The 25,054-nt window shown below is 41.4% G+C and overlaps 1 protein-coding gene across 4 annotated transcripts; it reads left to right on the forward strand.

Annotated features, from left to right (window-relative positions):
• The first annotated feature begins 5,387 nt into the window (after window positions 1–5,387).
• On the forward strand, window positions 5,388–24,540 carry LACTB (lactamase beta). 4 transcript variants are annotated; one of them, XM_048318053.1, is made up of 7 exons: window positions 5,388–6,768; window positions 7,052–7,234; window positions 14,411–14,477; window positions 16,740–16,930; window positions 17,274–17,619; window positions 18,926–19,091; window positions 21,417–24,540. In XM_048318053.1, the coding sequence occupies exons 2-7, from the start codon at window positions 7,205–7,207 to the stop codon at window positions 21,958–21,960; spliced, it is 1,344 nt and encodes a 447-aa protein (XP_048174010.1). In that variant the 5' UTR covers window positions 5,388–6,768; window positions 7,052–7,204; the 3' UTR covers window positions 21,961–24,540. The 4 variants fall into 4 exon arrangements, with proteins under 4 accessions (XP_048174010.1, XP_048174011.1, XP_048174009.1 ...); XM_048318054.1 differs by having other exon boundaries at window positions 5,388–7,234; XM_048318052.1 differs by lacking the exons at window positions 5,388–6,768; window positions 7,052–7,234 and adding an exon at window positions 13,132–13,458.
• The last annotated feature ends 514 nt before the right edge of the window (window positions 24,541–25,054 follow it).

A 25,054-nucleotide genomic window follows, 5' to 3' on the forward strand; every position in this document is an offset into this window, starting at 1 on the left:
TGCAGTGTCTCTAATTGTGATACACTGTTAACACACTGGCTCTCAGTCTTTTCTGTGTTGGTGGCCAGTGTATAGAAATGCAGTGGTTTGGACAGATGTGGATCTGTAGCTGCTCAGAGGGGCCCGGGGGGGGGCTGTATTGCAAGAGCCTGTCCCTGTCACTTGGCTGCATGCCCAGGTGGTGCAGAATGCAATTATCCCCCTAGCAGATCAGAGAGCCTTCCAGAATTGCTCATCATTGACCAAAATCTTTTTGGTAAGACCATTGCAGAACTCCCATAGACCTCTTGAGGAAATGAGTCCTGAAGGCCATGCTCTTGGAAACACTATCATCTATTTGTATATCTTACCTGGTAATATGTGTTGATTTACTTCAGTGCAGTGATAAACCTTCTAAAATCATGTGTCATGTTCATAAGAGATACTTCCTCTCACTTCTGATTGCTAGTTTCTACATATGTAGGTGTCTTTATTTGAATTGTGAGGTCTGTTGATGGGCAGCTTCAGGATTTGAAAAGTAATTTTTATTCCTTCTTTTTCTGTAGTACATTGCTGAACGCTGATGCTGTCCATCCCTCTAGCAGCAAGGAGCTTGGTAGGAGACAGGTGCAGATAATCTTCCAGATCACCAAAGAATTTCCATTAGTGGACCCTTAGCAAGCAACTGAAAACAGGTGACTTTATCAGCCACTGCTGTAAGCTGGTGAAAGGGTAAAGTAATACATAATAATTTCAGGTTAAGTGGGAGTCAGAGAGGGAAGATGTACTGGTACAAGTCTGGCTTTTTTTGATTGCATTTTAAAGGGAGGAACTTGGTAACATTACAAGCTTTTGTGTGGTTTGTTGGCCAAGACTTCCTGATGCTGCCAAGACATCCTAAATGGAAAGGATTATATCCTTGGCTTTATGTTTCTCTTATAAGTGTTTTTGGGAGCAAAATACATGTTACAAGGCTCCTGCAAGGCCTTAGTTTGTACTAGAGGCTGACAGATAAAGCTCCAACCACACTGTGCACAGGTACGTTACTCTAATCTCTTGCTCCTTCCTTGCTTAGCACAAGGATGGTGTGTCAGGTAGTTGAGCTCCAAGCGTTCAAGTCCCCATGCATGTGTGGCTTCCAGTGGTGCTGCTGTAGTCAGGAGGGCTTCCCATAAGGAAGTGCTGTGCTGGGAATTGTTTGTAGAGTAGGGCTCAAGGCCACCCAGGGAGTCAGAGGCTGTGCAGGAGTAAAGCAGAGGAGCTCTTGGCACTGGGCCACGAATCTCACACAGCTGAGTGTGCTGCCAGCTCCACTGGATTGCTGTTAGGGTCCCGTGATATGTGCTTGAGTCCTTAACAATGTGTCTGGGTGAGGTCAGACCCTTTGTTTGCTGCTTAAAATTGCTTTTCAGGAGACCACAAACTGCTTTGTGGTTTGGGGAATCTAAGTTCAACTCTCACTGTGTCTAAGGGTAAGAGGAGGCTGTTGTTTTCATGTCTCTTAATATCATGTCACCATTAATAGGGCAAGCATGTGCAAGCAAGGAAGATAAGAATTAATCTGAAAAAAATCTGTTTGCAGAGTAGACTTGCCCAAAGTGCACTGTTGCAGATGAATCCATAAAGCTTCATGTTAGACTAATAAAAGCTTTCCAGTTTTAAGGAGAGCGGAATGGAACAGTGAACATGATGATGATGAATCACACCAAGTGGCTTTTTTGCTGACTTGCAACAGACACATGAATACACATAAGGGTGTATTAGCTGGAGCAGGAAAACTGTTTCTACCATATCTCATAAGCCACTACCCCTCATGGGTTCTTTGCATGCAGTGTCTAATCAGACAAAACCCGGTGAAGCTACAAAGCATTGGCTTGTAAAAATAAGTAAGTTGAGCCCTGATTTAACCCCATTACAGCAAATTTGCAGCTACTTTGCTATGTTAACTAAAAATTTGTTAAATCACAGAACCCTGCTTCCTTCAGCATTCCTCAAAATGTGTGTCCTGGTTTGGAGATTTACTCGCCCTTTTTTTCAATGCAAAAACACATTTGGCAGTTTGAAATATATCCTAATCGTGCAGGCATGCTCTGTAATTGTCTGGGTTGGTTTTTGAGCTGACCTCTGAATGAAATGAGTAGTTTGGAGGGCATCAGAACTGGCAAAACCTGCCTTCTTGCAGATTCCTGTCTCATGGTTGGCTGTAAACTTGGAATGAATTATTTTCCAGATATGGAGACATTTGTGTTGCCTCCCGCTCCCCTTGGGATTTCTCTGATATCAAATAATATACAAGGCATGCAGCAGGGTGTGCTTTCCTACCATCAGAACCCTCAGAGGCATGTTCTATCTTAATGGTTCCTTATGTTCACAAAACTTGCAGAAATGTAATTTATCTTTTAGAGTTCGATCTGGTCAGTCAGTTCAATCAAGAGTGATTGAATGGGGTGAGAGATAAGAAAGAAAAGAAACTTAGTTTAAGAAATAAGGCTAAAGGAGTGGGCTGCACCTATAGAGCACTGCCTCTCAGCTCTAGCACCCAAGTGAGAAATGTGGATCTGTAAGGTGTTATGTGTATTAAATGCTGCTCAAAATCTGTGTTGTCAGACTTAACTATACTGTTAATATCATAGGAATATCTGTTACACTGGGCTGTCTGCGACTGCTGTAATGTTCGTTAGTGGCAGCAAAGAAGAAAGTGATTAGCCAACTAAATTTTAAATTTGGGGGAGGAAATACTTTTTACATGTCTCAGCACATAGAAAAATATAGTACTTTTTTCCTCAGGTGGGCTTCTTTTAATAATAAAACAGGAACATCAGTGAAAGATTAAGTGGGAATTGCTGAAAAAAGGTCAAAGCAGAGGAAACAAGGATAATGCTTTTTATCTTTACAGAGGGTTTTTTGAAAGCGTGCACAGGAATAGCTGTTTTAATAGAGGGAAGCTGTGTAACTTACTGTCTTCAGTGTGTGTTGTGTTCTTTCCAAGGTACAGGGAATCTGTACAAGTTTGCATAATCTTCTTGGCTTCATTTGCAAACCCATCTAGTTTTCTGTAAATCAGAGCCTTGCCAATTCAGCTGCTGCTGAGAATTGCATAAATGCAGGATACCTCTCAATGCCATCTAGATAATCCAGGTGGAAACAATGGGAAACAGAAGCAGATAGAAGTCTTACAGACACATAAAACCCCTCACTCCTTTCCATTTGTTATTTCCTGACTCATAATGCACCAAAATAAAAGGACATTATGTAGTATTTTGGATTTGAGTATTGTGGACCTTAAGGACACCACAGCACTGGCTTCTTCCTGTCTCTGCTAGTTTGAGGAATAGGTGGATAAAGATTAAACAGCATTTTTTTTCATTAAAAAAACAGAGCAAACACACAGAAAAAAACCCCCAAGTCTGCAGACCCAGCTGCAACTGCCAGTACTGCACATCATAACACACTGACATGCAGGGTTGTGAGAACATTCATCTATTCTTCACAGGAAGAATATATGGATCATGGATATAAAGGGTTATGAATGTCTGAGGCCATGATCCAGCAAAGTATTTTGAATGCCTTCTACTCCAGGGCCTCACCTGCATCTCCTTCTTGGGGTTGTTCCTTTCTTTGATGTAGTTTTCATTCTCTGCCCTGAGACACAAAGAGAAATGTCAAGGAAGAATCCATGTGGTCTGTCTCAGGCAAAGCTGAGACAGCAGCTGTGTCAAACAGTGTTTTTCCTTGGCTTAAACCTGCAAAGTGCTACAGCCAGTGATAGCTGGCTGTGCCACTGAGGAAAATTATGCAGGTCTGGTGTTTCTACAGTACAATTTGTGAAAGAGTAATCAGGCTGGTGCAACTTGCAAAGCTCTGATAAGTTGTTTTAACTTGGGACACATTGGTATTGGTATTAACATGGAGATCTGTGTGAGTTTCCAGTTTAAAAATAGAGCATTTCTTTGCAGGCCCAACTGATAGTTTGTTATGTTTTTCTTGACAACAATATTAGTTGGAGAAATAGCCTGGGAAAATGCCTCAAAATCTTTCCTGGATTATGATTTTTTGCAGCCAGCAAGGATGAGCCTGCCAGACTTCTTTCTACTTAATCTGGATTGCTGTGCTACTTCCCTATTTTTTATTGTACACATGTAGACTATGAAATAGAATAAAAGGGTGATGTAATCTGTGCAGGCTGTCCAGAAAAAAAAAAAACCTGGAAGATTAGTTAGGTGAGAAAGTAAGAAGGAAAACAAGAAGATAGAATTGCATATGGGGGCTAAAGGCCAGTCAGGAGGGTATAGAGAACATGAAGGTGATCTACAGAGGGATGAATCCTCCCCTCTAAATGCTGCTGTGTTTTTATGCCTTATCCTGCTCCTACAGCCTCCATTTGTCTGTGCAGCCACCACATTCCTTTGCCACAGGGGAAGATGTTTGGCAAGGTCTAGGTAACAGGAAATTCTTTGTCACCCTTGTCTGCGTTTAAAGTATGCAGGAACTTTTTCTGTAAAAATCCTTTCAGTGGTTCCTGCCACACTGGCAGAATCTGAGTTAAATTTCTCCATGCTAGGACTTCATTATCAATTATCTTAACCAGGAAATTACGACACTTCAGAAAATAAAAATAAAAATGCAAACCCACCATTTTTTGCTGCTTTTCAGCAGATAGCAAACATGTAGCACACATGTGTGTGCTTTTATTACATTCACATGCTGCCATGTCTGAGTGCAAGGCATTTCCAGGAAATTAACAACTGCTGGGAAGGACTGTGGATACAAGAGACAGCCCAACTTACAACCCAAACTGGTTGTTAGTCCATGGGAGGTGCTCAGTGCTGAGACTTAGTGTCATAAATTGGAATGAAAAGCACACAGGCTTACGTGTCTGCGTGCAGGAGGTACAGACATTATTGCCGTTTTGTGCAATTAAGGTGTTGACTCCTCCCTCTGCTTCTCCATCAGTGTATGAGCTGCCAGCATTAGGAACACTACAGCTGGCAAAAGGACTGTTAGGAAGGGTTTACTCTGGTTCCATTATATTTGTGAGTCACAAGCTATTAACAGTTTGGATTTAATTAAAGAAAAATTCTAAAATCCAAGTTTAAATTGAGTGCAGATTGTGTAGGGATTTGTGCCATTTCAGCTAAGTTGTTTTAAAGATCATTTTACCAACCCACCCAGGTGCATACACAGCTTTGGCCATAGACACATATGGAGTACATACAGCTAAGGCCTGCCTGTTTGACTAAGCCTTAGTCAAACAAACAGTTCCATTAGAGCAAAGTCTCAGTGTTGCAGAATTGAGCTTTAATAGCCATTGCACAATGAAAAGTTCTCTCTTGTGTCAAAGCTGCTGGGTCTTTAGCTGCTGTGACATTTGGTATGAAGGTTTAAAAACCAAACAGCTGCCCACAGTGAGCATGGCAATGTTATTTTTCAATTTCTAAAGAAAAGGCTGATGTTCAGAGGTGCTGAGCAGTTCTTTTTGATCTGAGTAGGATACCTGCATACTGTATTAAAGGTGTGAGATGGCAGAAATTCCTTTTTAAACTACTTTAAACCCAGAAAGCCCTGAAATCTGTTTTCCTAGTTTCTCTTTTGCCCATGTCTGTTTTGCCTGTGAATCAATAGCGACAACATTTCTCTTTAACATATGTGTCACTGTCAGTTATAGATACATTTCTCAGACAACATGGGGATTTAGCTTTGCTTCTATTTTATTTTCCTGGTTGAGAATTTACAAGAACACAACAGTCCACATAAAAAATGCTTTTTACTCACACCTGTTGTTTAAATTTGCCAGGCACTAAGTTGTGTAGGAACTTGTTAGCTTTCATTACAGCACCTGGAAAAAATGTCGTCATTCTCTAAGTAGAGCGCAGCCTACCCTCCAGCACCAGCACACCTTGAGCTTGATTCTCCTATGATGGATGTGTCCTTATCTTGCTTACCTTCACACTGCAGATTGCTTTTATTGGTGATGAAAGGATGGAAAGAACCTAAGCTGAGTGGCAGACATTGAGATGAGTGTGCAGGTAGTAAAACTGTTCTCTACTGAGTAATGTTAATCACACTGAGGCGTAACTGTAAGGTAAGTGTGATGTACATTGCTACACACCAGAAAGTACAAGCATCTGAAACAAGGAAACGGTCCTGGTTTCATTCAAGGTAAAAGAAATAAATGATAGTATTTCCAATTCAAGCAGCTGTTGAGTTATTCCAAGTCACAAAAGAGATGAACTGTGTCACACTTAGTGCTTACTGGAGAAGTCACTCATCCCAGGCAGTTGTCTTCCCTCAGCAGCAGTTTTAAAAATTTTCTTAGTTGTTTCCCATAGCCCTGCTTGCAAAGATACAAAACAAATACCTACTTTAGTTTTTGCAAATATCCTATTGCAGTATAAATCTGTGCAAATATCATTAACTTGATTTATCCTGTATGGAAAGGGAATAAAGTAAAATCCCTGCTTACTGATTTCTGTAGCATATAGCAATTGTATACTTAGACATCTTTAGAGAGGCTCTTTTGAAATATGTCTGAGTTTAGGAAGAAAAATATGAAGAAAAGGAATGGACTTTGTAGTATGCATGGACTCACTCCAAAAAGAATATGCAAGCCCAGTGCCAAATGCCTCCACCCAAATACCCGAGACGTTACTAATTTGATAAGAGTCCTTTTCCTGTTTTTTACTAGCCTGTGCAGTTTCTCAAGCTATCTGTACTGTGTTCCCACGAAGAGCAATTTTAGTGGCATGGAACATCTCTGCAAAGCGAAATGAAGGTGTAGTTGCAGCACAGGTAGGTGAAAGCACACGGGAATGGGTGGTCAGAGCAGTAAATGTGTGGAAAGTGGGCTGGCAACCAGCCTGCACGTATAGCTGGGTGAGTATTTGGCATAAACTGCAGAGAAGCCTTTTGCTTATGGCAGTAGATATTAGTAAAAATATATGCTGGGGCTTCAAATAATGTTGAATGGCTTGGAAAAATTGCTAGACTAGGTACTGAGCAGGATCTAGAGTCTTTTCTCTAGAAGAACATGTAAGTACAGTAAATGCAAATCAGGACTGTATTCTTCACACAGGGTACGCCTGAAGATTCACACAGAAAATTCGGAACCACGTTTTCCCTCCCACTGCTGTATCTGTCCAAGCAAATGTGCCTGTTGTCTTTCTTCCTGACTGGTAGACACCTGCTGTGGAGGTGGCACTTGGTGCTGGCACCTGAGGATGGCTGAATGCAGTCGCCTGGCCCACTTCTCTCACCAGTAAGTCAGTGTCAGGCTGTCAGAGTTCTCACAGCCACATCTTTGACTCACAGACTCTGGGACATGTTCATTTCATTAAGCTTTGTATTTTGAGGAGAAAGGGTAGAAAGAGAGGTAGTTACCACCCAGTTGTGAGGAGCTCTCCCTAGAGCAAGCCAGAAAGCTTTTCCCAAGTGCCTGCGCATGTAATTCTATCTTTGGGCATATGAGCTCACAATACCTTGTGGTTAATATGTTTCATCTTTCTGGTGTTTTACACCTTCCATGGTTTGTTACTTTGTTTTGAACAACATAGTTGAGTCTCAAAAGATACACATAGAAGATTAAAACTCACTGATGCTGTGTGGTCCCTCTGGCACTGTGAGCAGTGGTGATGCACACCATCGTTTTCCATGGTGTCTTGTACCTCTGCCCAGTAAGTGAGAGAAAAGCTGGAGAGGGTAAAAAGGTTACACACAGCAACTGAATTCTAATGATAAATGTGAAGACATTCTCAGGCACAAAATTGTTCAGTCCTCTCTGTGTTGTTTTCCGGAAGAGATTGTTACCTGGAGAAAAACTTCAGGAAAAACAGAAAAAAATTCTGCATGTTTTCTTTTCTTTGGAGGGAGAGTGTGTGTGTGGTGGTTTTCTCTTTTTTACACTGATGTATTTCACAAATGTTCCTTCACCACATACTTTCAGCTGGTGAAAATTATTTTTCTTCTGAGTCCCAAAAAGTTTCAAGTAGACCCTGAATTGAAACTATGAGGAAATCACCACTGCAAAACTGGAATTTTAAAACTAATGTTTTTGCAAAGAAGAAAAATAAATGTGTGTGCCCTTTGGCTGATCTGTAACCACAGCATGGTCTTTTCAGCATTCCTTTTCTTAACATGCAAAATATTTTCCAAACTCCCATCCTGTTTTTTTAGGAACTGTGTCAGACCGCATGCAACTTCTGAAACTAAGGCAGTAACGGTATGGCACTATAAAACTTTCATACTCTATTTTATTGAAAGTATATAATGTCCAGGTGACACATCCTGAGTACACAGGAAAATGGAGTAGATTAAGCAGAGCTGATGATCTCACTGTCTGAAGACCCACTGCTTTTAATCCTACTCTTTCTCTTGGTCCAGACATCTTACACGCTTAAAGATTTGTTCCTGACTAATGTTTCTCAGCTGAGCTGTTGGGGAATTCACCTACCTATGACCTTAGTTTGGAAAAAAACCCAAACCAGCCCAAACAACTCAGGGAAGATTTTAATCTTAAACTCAAGCTGTGAGTATGTCCTTATTTCTGTACCTCTAGGGGGAACGTGCTTGGTTTTATGGCTGGGTCTGACTGTCCTAGCATAGAATGTTACTGGTGCACTTTGGTAGAGCAGCACTGTTACTGCAATGGTACATACATTGAGATCATGCAGCTCTTACCTTACTTGATAAATAATAATACTCTGAGAACTGCTATACTGACCAAGACCAAGCAAAAAAATGTATGTGGGTGAGGAGAACGTAGTAACTGAGTTAATTCTGTGACAACCAAGAAAGCTTCCACGGCAGTGGAACCGCTCCTTTTGCTAGCAACTGGTTGAATGGGTGAGAGTTTTTACTGCCATCTACTGTACAAATGCTTCAAGCCAGAGGGAAATAAAAATTCTGTCTCTTGGCTCTCAGATGAAATTGCTTCTGAAAAGCGAGAGAAAGCAGAGCTTGATTTCTCTCTACATCTAATATTCCCTTTATTTACCTTCTTTTCAAATTCAGAAAGAATTTGGGTCTTTTATATCCTTCCTGTGCTGAGAGTAGAATCATCAGGTTTGATCAAGGGAATCATTATCCCTTCAATCTTTGCATTTTCCATCAACATAAATTTTCCACATATCTATGTATATATAGATAATATTTTTATTGCTGTTTTCCTATTTTTCTTCATTTTATCTAGTACAAATATAAATTACAGTCCTTTTTGACAACTTTAGCTCTTGTCTGTTAATTATATTCCATTAGATTCAACATTTTAGATCCAGAAATCTTTACAAAAGTTAGTCTTTAATTATTGAAATCCAGTTGGAATAATGGGAATCCATTGGATTAATGGACCATTTCATTGTTCCACAATAAATCCAAAAAAGAAGACAAAGGAGCTTCCTTATACTATTACTTTCTTCATTTTTAAAAGCCCTTTCCTACACATTCAACCTACAAGCTTCAGTCTGGGTATTTAATAATATGAAAGAGCAGAGATGGGCTCATGATTTCAGGTCTGACCAGCCCTTTATCAGGGGAATACTGATACTAATCACTTGCTTTCTATCTTTCAAACCTTACATGTTTTTTGTTAAAAACATTACCCATTTTTTTCAATGGAAGGGTTACATTTAGGGGCACATCACTGGAGAGTTTGTCAGTGAACTCAAAAAGCAAAGGAGATCATCATAGCAAAAAATAACGTGATCAAAGTCCAGACCCTACAAGCAGGAACAGTCATAATAACATCTGTTAAACATTGCTGAGACATCAGAATCCACAAAAGCATTTGCAGAAATGGAGGAGGACTGATGGAAGTGATGCAGTTGTTTTCAAAATTCCTGATTTTTCTTTTTTTACCCCAAGAGTTATGTTTTAGGAAATGTTGATGAAGCCTCACAATTTGCAAATGCCTGATGTTTCCACAAACTGGTGACCATCAGCAGCAGAGTGAGCATATTGCACCTTTTGCTGGTGGGCTACACCACGGCAGAACAGCACAAAAGCTGCTGCCCACCTTCCTGTGGTTCCCCGGCTCACATCATCACAGTGTTATGAAAAAGCCAGTGAATGCTGTAGCATACAACTGAAGAGCAAGGTAACTGGGAGGATACATCAGCACTTTGTTTGAAGATCTTGTATTATTGAGCACTTGGTATTTGCCTTAAAGGCTCTAAAACCTTAAGGGATTCTTGATGGTGAGACTCCAAAGCTGGGCCCAAGTGGAGGTGAGTGAGCACAGCCCTGACCCATTGTGTCACACCATTCTTTAGCGTCTGAATAAGGCATATCTCAGCACAAATCCAGCAAGTATAGCCTGGCAAGGACGCAGAGCAGGGGAAAAGTCAGCTGGTTTAGTGTTAAACCAACCACGTGGAGTTTTTATGACCATGCCAAGGGGGTCTCCAGATTGACTTTTCTGGCTGTATTACATAAAGAAGATGGATTACAGGTGAGACTCTGTGCCTATACTTCTGAGTCACTGATGGACAAGAATAGAAGAAAAACATTGTCTTTTTTGTTAAATTAGAATTGGATCAGCCTCATTTTCTATTGCTATCAGTAGAAAAAGAGTAGAAAATCCTCAAAACACTGTAAGCCTGATACCTCAACTCAAAGTTAGCAAACCCAGCAGTTTAAAGGAAGATAAAACAGATGACAGCAGGCCAAGTTGTGCTACTGGACTTAGCACAAAGCTCTCCATTAAGGCAACCAGATTAAAATGGCAAGCTCTGTTTCTGGCCCATTCAAAAGTGTGATGTCAAAGAGTGTTTGTGTGAGCAGGTTAATGTAAGAATGCAGAGAATCCTGCTGCAAAAAGCTTCCAGAGACAGTCTAACACAGTGAAAATGAGTTACAAGAAAGTAAATACATCATCTTGTACCAGTTGGGTATGAAGTTGTACTGTGATAAGCAATGGAGTTTTATTGGGAAACTACTAATGAGCAATAAATGCCTGCAGTGAAAAGGGTAACATCTGGTCTGCAGTTGATTTCACACATGAAAGCTATTTGGCCTGACTTTCTGTCAAATCCTGCAATTTTTGAGATCATCGGACATGAAGAAGATTGAAATCCCTAGGTTAGCATCTCAAAACAGTAAGCCATACTTGTAAGCAGAAGTGGGGAGTCTGTCCTTTTAGAACTCTGCATATGCCAGCTGTGCCATCCACACTGCTCCAGGCTGAAACCTGACACTATAGCCAGCGCTGGAAGATTCAGCTTTTGTAAGTAATTCCTGACAAACCTAGATCAAATGTACTCATCTTGCAGTTAAAAGGTTTTATCTGGGTGTTACCCTAGCTTGCTGTACTTCTGCCCTGCCATATGTTTAACAGCAGGCGTTTTTCATTTGATTCTGCAAACATTTGCTGGGGAGTGCAGAGTTAAGAAATTATTTTGTGGCTTGAAGTATTCTTCACCTTCTCTATCTTTTTCGTATACATCAGTGCAATGAAAGTGTTGGTTAAAACCAGGTTATTTTGTCAGAGCCACATTGGTGCTGGTAGGAGTTACAAACTCCATCAGGAAGAAGAGTGAGTGGTGCTGAGCCTGCTGGGGGCTCTGGGTATTCCAGTTACCCAGCAGAGAGGCATTATGCTTCAAAAACCTTTATTTTCAAAGAGTAAGACTTTGGGGACAATTCACAGGGATTTGGCTCATTTTGCCAAATACCACCTGTAACTGCACATGGACACAGCTGGTGGCTTTTAGTGGTTAACTAAAGGAGCCAGCTCTAAGTCCCCTGTACTTGGCACTGGTGAGGTCACCTCTCAAGTGTTGTGTCCAGTTCATGTGACCCTTCATGACGAGGACACTGAGGTGCTGCAGTGGGTCCAGAGAAGGACAATGGAGATGGGGAAGGGTCTGGAGCACAAGTCTGATGAGGAACAGGTGAGGGAGCTGGGGGTGTTTAGCCTGGAGAAAAGGAGCTTTCTAGGGAGACCTTATTGCCTTCTAGAACTCCCTACACCAAGAGGGTGTAGTCAGATGGGGGTCGGGATTTGTTCCCATGCAACAAGTTACAGGATGAGAGGACATAGTCTTAAGCTACGCCAGGGGAGGTTTAGGATGGACACTAGGAGGAATTTCTTCACTGAAAGGGTGGCATAGGAGTGGGCTGACCAGGAAGGTGTTGGAGTCACCGACCCTGGAGGTGTTCAGGGAAAGACTGGATGTTGCACTTGGTGCCATGGTTTGGTTGATAAGGTGGTGTTCGGTCACAGGCTAGACTCACTGATCTCAGAGGTCTTTTCCAACCTAATTGTTCCTGTGATTCTGTTCATCGCCCTGGCCGGCCAGTCGTGCCGAGTCCCGGGGAGGCGGCCCGAGTGCCGGGTGTCCCGCTCACGGAGCGAGCCCGTTTGCAGCCCGCGACGAAGGCGGCCGAGCTGCGCTGCCCTGCCCTGCGCTGCCCTGCGCTGCCCTGCGCTGCGCTGCCCTGCCCTGCCCTGCCCTGCGCTGCCCTGCGCTGCCCTGCCCTGCGCTGCGCTGCGCTGCCCTGCGCTGCGCTGCGCTGCCCTGCCCTGCGCTGCCCTGCGCTGCGCTGTCCTGCCCTGCGCTGCCCTGCGCTGCGCTGCCCTGCCCTGCCCTGCCCTACGCTGCGCTGCCCTGCCCTGCGCTGCCCTGCCCTGCCCTGCGCTGCCCTGCCCTGCGCTGCCCTGCCCTGTCCTGCGCTGCCCTGCCCTGCGCTGCCCTGCGCTGCCCTGCCCTGCGCTGCGCTGCCCTGCGCTGCCCTGCGCTGCCCTGCCCTGCGCTGCCCTGCCCTGCGCTGCCCTGCGCTGCGCTGCCCTACGCTGCGCTGCCCTGCCCTGCGCTGCCCTGCGCTGCGCTGCCCTGCCCTGCCCTGCGCTGCGCTGCCCTGCCCTGCGCTGCGCTGCGCTGCCCTGCGCTGCCCTACGCTGCGCTGCGCTGCCCTACGCTGCGCTGCCCTGCCCTGCGCTGCCCTACGCTGCGCTGCGCTGCCCTGCGCTGCGCTGCCCTGCGCTGCCCTGCCCTACGCTGCGCTGCCCTGCGCTGCGCTGCCCTGCCCTGCGCTGCGCTGCCCTGCGCTGCCCTGCCCTGCGCTGCGCTGCCCTGCGCTGCCCTGCGCTGCGCTGCCCTGCGCTGCCCGCTGCGGGCCCTGCCTAAGCCCATCCCGCCGCCGCGGCCGCGCTGCTCCGTGAGGCGGCGGCGCTCGATGCGCTCGGGGCTCGGCCCGGCGAGGCGGTGCCTGTGGCCCGGCGGTGCCATGTCTGCCCCGGCCATGTCGGGCCTGGCGCGGGCCCTGCGGCGGGCGGCGGCTCCCGGGCGGGTCCCCGCGCCCCGCAGAGGGGGCGGCGGGGCCGGGGCGCGGCCCTGGGGCTGGGGGCTGGCGCTGGGGCTGGCGCTGGGGGTCCGGGCGGCGCCGGCGGGAGGCGAGTCTGAGAGCGGGCGGGAGGAGAAGCCGCCGCTCCCGCGGGGCTTCGGCGCGGCCGTGGAGAGGAGCAGGGACCTGGTGCGGAGGATCAAGGTGCTGAGCGGGGGGACCGCTGGAGGCTGCCGGTGCTGGCGCGGCTTAGGCCAGCTTGATACAGGGGTCTGTGGAGGTGTGGCACAGTATGGGGTATCTGAGAACAAGGTGGGTCTTAAAGGCTGTAGGAAGGAGAGGTAAGAGACATACGAGGAGCAGCCGAGGGCACTTTTTTCAGCCTGGAGGAGGGGAGACCTCACTGCGGGCTGCAGCTTTCTCATGAGGGGAAGCGCAGGGGCAGGGACTGATCTGCTCTCTGTGACGAGCGAATGCCAGGAAATTATGTCTGGAGACGTTTAGGTGGATATTAGGAGAAGTTTTTTACTTAGAGGGTGGTCAGGCACTGACTGAACAGGCTCCCCAGGGAAGTGGTCACGGCTCCAAGCCTGGCAGAGCTCAAGGAGCGTTTGGGCAACGCTCTCAGGCACAGGGTGGGATTCTTGGAGTTCTCCTGTGCAGGGCCAGGAGTTGGCCTCGATGATCCTTGGGGTTTCTTCCGACTCAGGCTATTGATATTCTGTGATTCTGTTTAAAAAACACGTTGTAGTTAGTTTGAAAATGCAGCTGAAGCTTCTATGAAATCTTGCCTGCCACTAGGTGATGCAGTTTGCCGGTTGCATATTAACTCGGTCGTGTTTTGTTTCTTTTGAATGTCCTGTTCAATTTAGTTAAATCCTGTTAATTTAGTTGCATTATTAAAGCAAAAATATTACATTGCTATTCTTGTTAGGTATGTTTTTCCCAATGGCTGAGTTAAAATGTCAGCTTTGCAAAAGCAGTTTGTACTAGTTCAGCCAAATGGGTACATAACAAAATTTCAACTATAATTAGACAACAATACACAGGTTTATTTGTAGTTTTTTTGTAGCTTTTGCAGTTCAAGGGTTTGGGAGGAGGTGTTTGTTAACTGTAAAGATCCTTCTAAATGTGTTCTGTCTGTTTTTTTTGGCAGGATGAAGCAGGAATCCCAGGTATATTAGTTGGAGTTTCTGTAGATGGAAAGGAAGTCTGGTCAGAAGGTTAGTATGTAGGAGTAGTAGTTGTGCATGCTGTCAAGCACTGATCAACATTTGAAAAAGGAACAATTCAGACAAGCTAATCAGGCTGGGATTTCATCTATGTTCCATCTCCGGACAGTAGGCAGAAACAGGTGCCTGGGGAGTATCAAATAACACCTTCCTTGGTAAACTTCAGTCATTTCCCGGAAGTAATAATTTGTTAAGTTCCAGAATATGCTAGTATGTCTCAACAGTTAGATTGGAGAAGCTTTCTTCCATTAATTTTTCAGATTAGCCTTTGAATGTATTCTGGGCATAGAGCGGTACAGTGGTCTGGTAGCACTGTATGTAGCAGGTAAAGAACTGTTCTCCCCACAGGAACTTCCTTAATAGTCAAAGGAATAATGGCTCACATTTGGTGACCTGTCTCCTGTTTGTGGGCAGAGGTGTCGTTTTACTGGGAAGGTACTGGGATTTGATAGGTGCTATCCTTTCAGAAATTGCAATGGATTTTTCTGGTTACACAGTTTAGTTTTAAGTAGAGTCTGTTAGTACTTCTCCTGTCATGTAGACATTTGATGTTTAAAAAAACATCAAAATCTGTATCTGTTCTCAGAAATATTTTCATGAGTTTCAAAAAATCCAGTGTGTTTTGGGTTTTTTGGACAATGAAAATGGTAGTAGTAAATGGCAACATCTTTCATTTATGTTTTATAGAATTTGAAGAAAAAAAATCTTAGTAAGAAAGATTGTAATTTCTTTCGATAGTCTGCTGTTGCATTAATTTTTACATATGTATAAAGCTGATTATGGGTTTTAATTGCTCTTTCACCATGACAGAAGTGAGCTGGAGAGACTCTGATACCTTTTATAATGTGGCCTAAAAAGAAAATTGTGCTAAAACTTCATCACAGACTTTCTCAAATCAGATAGCTTTTTCTGGTCTCAAATTATCTAGCAATGAAAAAGGAAGTTTTTATAGGACTTCTGCAGAATCCCCTCCTTGACAAGCAGGAGAGTGCCTGAAGGATCGAGTGCCAGTGGTTTATCAGCAGGACTGCCAGATCCACTACATGTGGGAGCATAAGCCATGGCAGAGCTTTCTGCTCCCTGCTGCACATGGATATAGAGAACAACAGGGCCTTGATAAGGCACCTGGGAGTGGTAACATTGCTCTAGCAGAGTTCTGGGTTGTTTGGGTCTCATCTTCCCTTCTTCATGGGGGGCAAAATAGGAACAGGTGTAAGTTGCATGTATTCAGTGACCACAGTACTAAAGCTGCTTTCTTGCTGATGGGAACAGGTGTGAGGTTTGGAAGGTTTTCACTGGGGGAACAGCATCTGCATTCACAAGCACCATGCACTTGAGTAGCATCTAAGTAAGAGAAAGGGTCTTGGGCAACTGGCATGTCATCTGTTTTATTTCTTGTATTTTGTCAAGGTTTGGGGTTTTTTTTGCCTGAGCAGTTCATTGTTAGACTGCAGTTTTATATATACAGAGGTGCGTGCATTGCTTGCAGGCCTTTCTTATGCTGAAAACTGCAAATATGTCATTGCTGCATTTTCTTGCTTTTATGCTGCAACATCACCTGCACTTTCTTCAAACCTGGCTCAAACTGAGGACTAGTTTGGCAGCTTGATAATGCCTTATTAATTCCAGTTATTGCTACCAGACTTGTGGGTTGGTTACATAGGAAAACACTGTTACAGAGACTGTTAAAGCTGCATTTTAATTGAAGTCTTGCTGATTGATGTTGAAACATTGTGTGTAACACCTCTGTTTTGTGAAACCTTACAGATCAGGTAATTGCTATGAATTTGTGAGTGATTTCCTCTCTCAATTTCTGTCTTGATAAAATAAGACCCTTTACTGCTTCAGCCATTAATTCAGAACAATAAAAGGAGTGTTTATGACTGTTGGTCAGTTATTTTATAGTCTAGATTTTGGTCTCTTCGGGTTTTCTACACTGAATATTTGACCTCAGGAGTATAAATTTTGGCTTAATCTTCAATCTCATTTATCATTATGTTTGTTGTAGTCTTAATCAGCAACTTGGGATGCCATTGGCTAATCCAGTGGGCTCTGATTAACTGCTACTACTACAGTATGTAGTATGTTATTAACTGAATTGGAGCAGAGGCTGGGATAGTCCAATACTTCATATCCCAGTTTAGCTGGAGGAAAAATATTTTAAAGGGCCAGTAAATCTAATTTATTGAAAATAATTAATTCAGCATGTCTCTGTGCAAAGTACTTACCAGAGTGCTTTTATTTTCCTTGAAGGCTTGGGCTATGCTGACGTAGAGAACCGCGTGGTGTGTAAGCCAGAGACCATCATGCGCATCGCCAGTATCAGCAAGTGTCTGACAATGATGGCTGTTGCTAAATTGTGGGAAGAGGGGAAACTGGATTTAGATGCTCCAGTGCAGAAATATGTCCCTGAATTTCCAGAAAAAGTCTACGAGGGTGAAAAGGTATGTAGTTTTTTATTGGTAAGAGTTTTTTTGAATTTTTGTTCCTGTCACTACGTAGCTATTTGTGTACAGGTGCCTGATCTGGACCTATTCCTATAAAACACTCAAAATAATTTAGACAAGTACTGATGTTTCCTGGTCAAAAAAAGCAAATTTGGATCTTCAGTTTTATGTTGAGTGTGTAGTGTCTGCATATATACTTTTTTTTTTTAATTGCATTTAATATGTGATATTTAAAAGATCTTACACCTTTGTCTCTTCTTTGTCATGGTGAATTTTACTTTTTTGGTGATTTAGTGTTCGTCTTTTAATGAAGAGAGCTCACATTATCCTGTCTACCTAGGTCACTATTACCACAAGACTGCTAGTTTCACACTTGAGTGGGATTCGTCACTATGAAAAAGATATTACAAAAGTAAAAGAAGAAAAGGAAAAGGCAAACAGAGCACTTAAGCTAACAAAATCCCATCAGGATAAAGAACAAAAAGAAAAAGAAGGTAAAGGGATGGAAAAAACTGATTGTGTCAAACAGAAGAAAGAACATGATGGTGAGACAAAAAGCCGAAATTCAAAGCCTGGCAGGAAAGACAAGGAGTTTGAACAGGAAGAGTACTATTTGAAGGAAAAATTTGAAAGTGTGATTGAATCACTGAAGATATTTAAAAATGATCCTTTGTTCTTTAAACCAGGTGAGTTTCTATTAATGTAGACCAAAATGTGTTCTTCTGGTGAGAATTTTGTTTCAAATAGTTTGACAATAAAGAGGATAGTAGAGTCCAATAAAGAGTGTTTGTGTGAGGGTTTTGGTTTGTTCTGCTTCCCTTCCCTTTTTTTTTCTTCATGTGCCCCATTAAAAGCTCAGCAGAGAAGCACTTGGTCTGTTCTGCACAAACCATCTGGTCATGTAATATATATGTATAAGACTTTTCTCCCAGGAGCAGTAAGTGCTCTGAAACATACTAGTTACTGGATTTATAAATGCTAAAGCAGAATATAATTCTGGTAAGAAATTTGTATCTACAAAGTATTTTGTAAGCAGATACCAACTTGCTGTAGTCATGTTCAGGGCCTTCTAGATAAGAGCCAGAAATAAAAAAATTGACTGAGGCACTAAATCAGACCTAAAAAAAAAAAAGTCTACAGAAAAAACATACAATCACAGAATTACTGAAGTAATTTATTTTTGGGATTATTTAAATTAAGTTTAGAGAGGACTTTGAGGAACTTCAGGTGTAAGTTTTAGATGAGTTAGGTTAAGGTAAATTATATACATTGCTGATAAACAATAATGTGCATTTAAGGGGAGAGGGATAGGAAGAGGGAGAAGTTAAACACTGTCTTGGAGAGCTCTAGGAACCACTTCAAGTAAGAGATCTGTCTCAACTGTAGGCACTTCAGCAGCTGCTCAATATGTAGATGTTTCATAGAAGGCATTAGCACAAGGATGAGATTTTTAAAAAATGAAACTTTGTTTTGTAAATAAATTCTACTGTCTTAAATTATATGCATGTTTGTGTTCATATAATCTTTTGGGATATTCTAGAACTGGAAACACTGTGCTAAAAGTGATGAATACTGTTGAAAAACGTGAGTACTGCTGTTGTCTTCCCTTCTCCAGGGTATAGACACACAAACAGGTCACAGTAGCTGAGTGTCTTTTAAGCACTAAAACACAAGTCTTTTATGGCTTATGTCAGCTTTCCAAATCCAGACATCCTTGTGAGACCTGGTGTGGTAAATCTTGTGGAAAGGATGTTAAATGTCAGCGTTGATATCTTGGCATGAAACCTGACTGTGCATACAGATCCCTGGAAGGTTTTAGTGCTGTTCTCATAGCAGGATCTGTGTCTGCTGCAGTACAGAGTTTCCTAGGCCTAGGATGAACAATGGTTGATTATTCATTGCTATATGCAGTTTTATTTGCAGATATGATTCTATTTAAGCATCATGCACCTAATGTGTGTTTTTTTCCCTTTCTCATTGTGTTTCTTCTAGGTAGTCAGTTCTTGTACTCAACGTATGGCTTTACTCTCTTAAGTGCTGTTGTGGAAAGAGCTTCAGGACAAAAATTTACAGACTATATGCTGAAAATGTTTCGTGATTTGGATATGCTGTCAACTGTCCTAGATGACAATGAAGCAATGATATATAACAGAGCAAGGTAAACAAGGGTGGAACTCTTAATTTTTCCACAACAACTGTTGCCCTTTCTATATTAATTAAGTCAGCTGAATTAAGAACGTGTGATTTTTTTTTTTTCCCAGGCATTTGAATGAAGTGTTGTATGTTACCTCAACATTAGTCATGTAGCTGGTTGCAATGCCATGGTATTGGTTCTGTAATTAGCACGTAAAATTACAGAATAAGAAATAAGTATTTTCCATTCTAAGTTTGAATATGGGGGGTGAGGGGAGTAATAAGGGTGACTTTGAAGTTTACATTTACTTTGGGTACAAGTAAGCACGTAAATGCAAATAAAGTAAAACAAGGAGTATTAGGAGATTATATTGGAATGTATGGTTTGCTTAATATACTAGCATTTAAAGAGTTCCATGGAATTGTAATAGTCTCACAATAACACGAGGTTTTCATAAATCAAATTGCAGTATGAATCTTGGCCAGAATTAAAATTCTGTTTAACACAGAACATCCTTTACCAATTGATTTTTAAAAATAATTTAACATAGAAAAGAAAAAAGAACACCCCCCTTCCCCAAAACTCCTACAAAAACAAAACAAGGCACCCACACAACAACAAACCCAGAAAAATTTATGTAACTGGATAATCCATTCCAATACAGTGGATCAAGCTAGGGTTTCTTGTCTGGCTCTCTCTTATTTTATTGACCTTCCTGTCTGGGCTTTGCAATTGGTTATTGACTCCCCTGTTAAATTTTGGTGTGGGACAAGAATTCTGTTGAATGACAAAGCAGGTTGTAGTAAAAGTCTCATGAAAATGACACTCAGACTTTTTAAAAGTGTGGCTTCTAAAATGCTCTCAAAGAATGATGAACATGTTGAATCTGAGGTTTGTAGTACATACAAGTGTATATTGAAAGTGTGTGTGTGCACAGCTTTACTGCTCTATTCTAAGATGCTTTGTGCTGGTGTTTAGTTTGCTTGCAAAATTTCAGAGGCTCTCTGGGTATAGACTCAGAGGCTCATCTGGATGATAGTGATGTTCTCATAAGTTATCATAAGTTGTAAGCTACCTTGTACAGTCAAGGCTTTTTAAAATGTGTGTATGTTCATCCTTTTATAAACTGAAATATGGGAGGGATCAAAGAATTGGGACAGGTGCTGTTCTGGGAGTCTTTTTATAGGTACTTACTGTTAAGCAAAACTGAGATGCTGATTGATGCTGAAACTGTGGGTTTGCTTCCACAAATTGGAGCTTGGTGCCTCAAAATAGAATGTATTGATGTGTTGAGGTTTGTTTAATGGTTTGGTTATACTATATTTATCTAATAGGAAAATGCTTAAAAATCCATGTTCTAGATATTTAGAGGTATAAGTCAATGTCTTTGTAACAGGCTTTTTCCGTGATCAAAAAACTCATTATGGGGATAATAATACACAAGATAGTAAATATAATAATAACAAGATACTAAATCACTGTCAGAGTTGATGATAGTCTTGCATCCTGGACCATTCATCATTCTTCCTTTGTTTCAACCTCTGACTTTCAGTGTTATAAGTTACTCAGAAGTCTGCTAAAAAGCTTTCCAATACAGGCACAATCTAGGTAGGGCTTTTCCTTTTTGTAATTCTCCAAGTAGTACATGGACCTTATTTGGTCTAAAGACCAAGGTTGAAATTCCTTGGGTTATATATTTATTCAACAGTCCTTTCCATATGTTGTATGAAATTAATCAAGTCATGATTGGATTGTTTCTTTCAAAAGCATAATTTGTTCTGCACTTCTGTTGTATTTTTCCTGATAGTTTGTTCTGCAATTCTGGTTGGCAGTTTCTAATTTGTGTTATGCAAGACTTTAATGCTCCTTGCTTTGCTGTAGAGTATGGCAACCATAATGGGGCAGTGGGGGGAAATCAGCCATAAATGGAAACTACTGTCTCAGAGCAGTCACCTAAGCCTTAGTTGTAGGATTCCTTGTTCTTTAAAACACTTAATATCTAGTACAGGGATTTTAAAAAAATCAGTGTTGGCTGATCTATTTATTTCTGTCACATCTCTTATTTGTATACTGTCTTTATTCTTAGTATATCCTAAGATGCAGCAGGATTAGTACTTTTATTGAAGTTAAGCTTCTAACCTAAGAAATCACCTTAATTTTTGTTTTTCTGTCTGAATTCCTTGTTGATTTTTCTGCAATAAATATATTTTAAAAATATATTTAAAAAACCCTCTAAATGTTAGTGAGAACAAGCTAATACATGCTCAATTTGCTCTTTTAAGGTAGGGCAGCTTAAAACAGTTGCGCACAGGATATGAGAATGACAAGTTGAATTTTCTTGAATTTTAGGTGTTACGTTTACAACAAAAAGGGACGGCTGGTAAATGCACCATATGTGGACAACTCTTACAAGTGGGCTGGTGGTGGCTTTTTGTCATCAGTAGGTGACCTCCTGAAATTTGGAAATGCCTTGTTGTACAGTTATCAAGCCGGACAATTTAAAAACAGGAATGACCAACTTCTTCCAGGGTACCTCAAGCCAGGCACAGTTGCAATGATGTGGACCCCAGTGCCAAAAACAGAAGTGTCGTGGGACAGGGATGGTAAATATGCCATGGCTTGGGCTGTGGTAGAGAAAAACCAACAGTATGGCTGCTGCAGACAGCAGAGACATTACGCATCTCACACCGGGGGGGCCGTGGGGGCCAGCAGTGTCCTCCTCATTCTGCCTGAAGAGCTGGACCCTGAAGCTCTTGGGACTTGGCCAGTGGCACCCCCAAGAGGAGTAATTGTCACTATTATCTGTAATATGCAATCGGTTTCCCTCAACAGCACTGCCTTAAAGATTGCAAGGGAATTCGATAAAGAAAAACGGGCACAGTATACAGACTAAAAGAGATGTATGTGACTCAACTCACTGAACTGAAAAACAAAGGGAGAAGGGTGTAATTGGACTTCAGTATCACTAAGAATATGGGAAGAAAAAGCATAAGAAATTCACTTAACCTCTGCTAGTGGTGCTAAACTTATGTCTAACTGGAATTCATCTCTCAGGGAAATTCCTAACTTACAGAAAATGAGAATGTAACAGTCAAAGTTGACTTTCTGTAGTACCTGTGTAAATTATCATTATATTAGCAGGTTATTTTTCTCAACTAGTGAAACACTTGACAAAGATTTTTAAAAAATAGCTTTTTTTTGCACTAAGAAGTACAAATTATCTACCGTGAATGTTAAACTTTAGAAATATTTCACATCTCAATTTGAACACACAAATATGTTGCTTGTTATTGTCACAGTTCCAGTCTGCCAAAACTGTTCAGTATTACTTTTTAAAGAAAAAGTGTATCACCGTTGCTTTTTGTTTTCACATAGCACTTTCCTTACTTGCTTAAAAAAAACAACAAAATCCAAATCCTGAAGCTACCTCCAGAATGCAGAGTTATACCAGAAGCAGGCTTTTGTCAGAGCTGTGGATTAAGCACTAGAAAAGAATTAATCTAGAGCAATGTAAGTAAGTATCTTTTTGTTGTTTAGATGTTCTCCCATCCATTTTTATTGGACACAGAGAATGTGTGAAATTAGTTTACTGTGCAATGAAGGTATTATTTCTAGAGCCAGATCCACCCAAATAGCACAATGTGGCAAGCTGTCAAACTGTCTCATTGTTTTTGAGTGATACACATGCTAACTTGGTAGGCAGAAATGGCACTGTATTCTGTAGTGTCAATATTCCTTTATAAACACAAATTAGGAACTTAAATAACTCAGTACAATTTAAAGCCCATTCTTGACACCAGGAGTAGAAGTCTCACCAACCAAACATGGTCGTGGCAACTGTCATCTCAAAGATTTACCTCCACCTCACTTCCCCTGTGTTACATCAGACAATTATTTCCAGGCTGAGACAAAGTAGAAGTATCTTTCAGGAAAGGTTTCAATACTTCCTTTCCTGCACTGTTTAGCAGCTCTGCTTCTCTGAATTCAAGGAGCAAGATGTTTTGGACAGCAGCTAGCAGAAGGTAGCCCTACCTGCCTCTTTCCCGAACTAATGCTTTTAGTATTATCTTCATAGTTGTTACCTGCCCTGTGATGATACAGCATGCTGCCATGTCTGTTCCCACTATGCCTATGGTAATATTTATTACCTAAGACCAAGAAACCTGGAAATTTAGTATTTTGAGGGGTCAGTGTTTCACCTACATTTTAAATTGAAGCTAGTAGGACTAGTTTAGTATACTCTTCATAATTATAACATTTTGTGCCTTAAAAATTGTTTGCTTGGGGTTTCTGGCCCACTCACCAAAACTTCACTTTTTTGTTCATTAATAATGTATTGTCTTTATCTCAAGAGTATCTAATCAGTAAACACAACAAAGAGAACCCTTCTGAATGAACTTTCATTGGTCAGGCAATAAATTATCTCCTCTTTCTCTGAAGTCTTTGGTATTGTCTGACAGTTCCAATACAGAAGTACTGGGGTTCTTCCCCCAGTCCTGAGCACCTGCTAGCTGGGGAAAAGCAGGAGTGCTAGCTTTAGGCAGGGAATGAGAATAAGAACTTCTGGTTTTGTGTTGAACACCTGAATAGAAATAGATCAAACATAATGTTTTAAATGCAGAAAATCTGAAGAGTAACACTTTTATGATTTTTAACATATTTATCTTGTACAATACCCTGTTTTGCAAATGGTATTTCTTGTTTTTGAAAAACATTTTGTATACTTGGGAGAAAACAAGTTTCATTCACTGTTGTGTGTGAATTTAGACAAAGGCTGAGAATGTAGAAGGTGTAGGTTTACTGTTACGCTTGTTTGCATATGAGCGAACACTAACAAATGTAAATATTTGATGTATGAAAATGAGTAAGGGTAAAAACTAAGGCATTGCTAATACCACTATATTAATGACAGTGTCTCACTCCCCATTTAGAATATGTTTAGCCACCAATTTTTTATTTGCATACCATGTTCTTTATACTTGATCTCCTGTAATAAGGCTTTTAAAAAGCCTCTGATGTCACATGTGCAGTACTGGAGATGCTCTGATTTCATCTTCCAGTACCTGGAACAAAATGGGTCCCTGACAGTCTCTGCTATGGTATTAAATTAATCATGAGTTCTTATCTTTTAGGGTAGAGAAAGCAGAGATATGAGCGAGTAGGAATCAATCTGGCCTTAGCGTATGTATTCAGGTCAAAATTAATATTGCTACTTTGTTCTAAAACCAGTGATTTGATGGGCTGGCATTTCATGTGGGAAACTGTCTGGTCAATTAAGAGCAGCTTTCATGATAGACTTAATTGTGAGTGAACCTTTGTTGTGAGTGGCACTGACATAAACCCCTATTTTTCTTAGAAGGCACGTGTATTCCATTGGTACACCTGTTTCTGTATCAAACACCTCCTTCTGCATCTGGTAATTACATGTTCACTGTTTGAAATAACTGAAATAAAACTTACCTTGCAAATGCAACGAGTTGCAGTATCAGGTTTTTGGTTTATTTTAATGACTAGACGTATATGAGTTTTCAGAGTCATAAAAAGAATACTAGTTAATTAGAAAATCCCAACAATAATTACCTCACCAAGACACCTGATACTTTTAAAGAGATGTTGATACATAACTTGAGATATTATTTAGTAAAATAAGATATACGTAAGATTTTGTTTGAATGTTTTGTCATGGTTAAAAACAAAATCCATTTTTACCAGCAATTTAGAAAGGCATGGCTTTCAAAAACTAATTAAACCCTTTTCCTTATTGCAAGAAAGCAATTATTTAATGCCAGTATTTAATACTGACAATATGCATGGGTTTGCTGTACTGGTTTTTTAATGACTAGATACCATTCACATCTCTTAGTGTAGTTGCATGACTTAAAATTTCTTATATGCCAATTGCCTTCTCTATACTGAATGCTTTCAGTGCTTTGCAAAGGATTCCTTTTTTTTTTTTTTTGGGATAGAAATCTCAGTTTAGAATACCA

This window comes from Corvus hawaiiensis, chromosome 13, assembly GCF_020740725.1.
Source record: "Corvus hawaiiensis isolate bCorHaw1 chromosome 13, bCorHaw1.pri.cur, whole genome shotgun sequence".
NCBI classification, from domain to species: Eukaryota; Metazoa; Chordata; class Aves; order Passeriformes; family Corvidae; genus Corvus; species Corvus hawaiiensis.

Bases quoted from the DNA above. Each gene is read 5' to 3' on its own strand.
- LACTB (XM_048318052.1), top strand. From the start codon at position 13,147: ATGCGCTCGGGGCTCGGCCCGGCGAGGCGGTGCCTGTGGCCCGGCGGT. The intron at 17,620-18,925 runs GTGAGTTTCTAT...TGTTTCTTCTAG, and splicing joins TCCTTTGTTCTTTAAACCAG to GTAGTCAGTTCTTGTACTCA. The intron at 19,092-21,416 runs GTAAACAAGGGT...CTTGAATTTTAG, and splicing joins ATGATATATAACAGAGCAAG to GTGTTACGTTTACAACAAAA.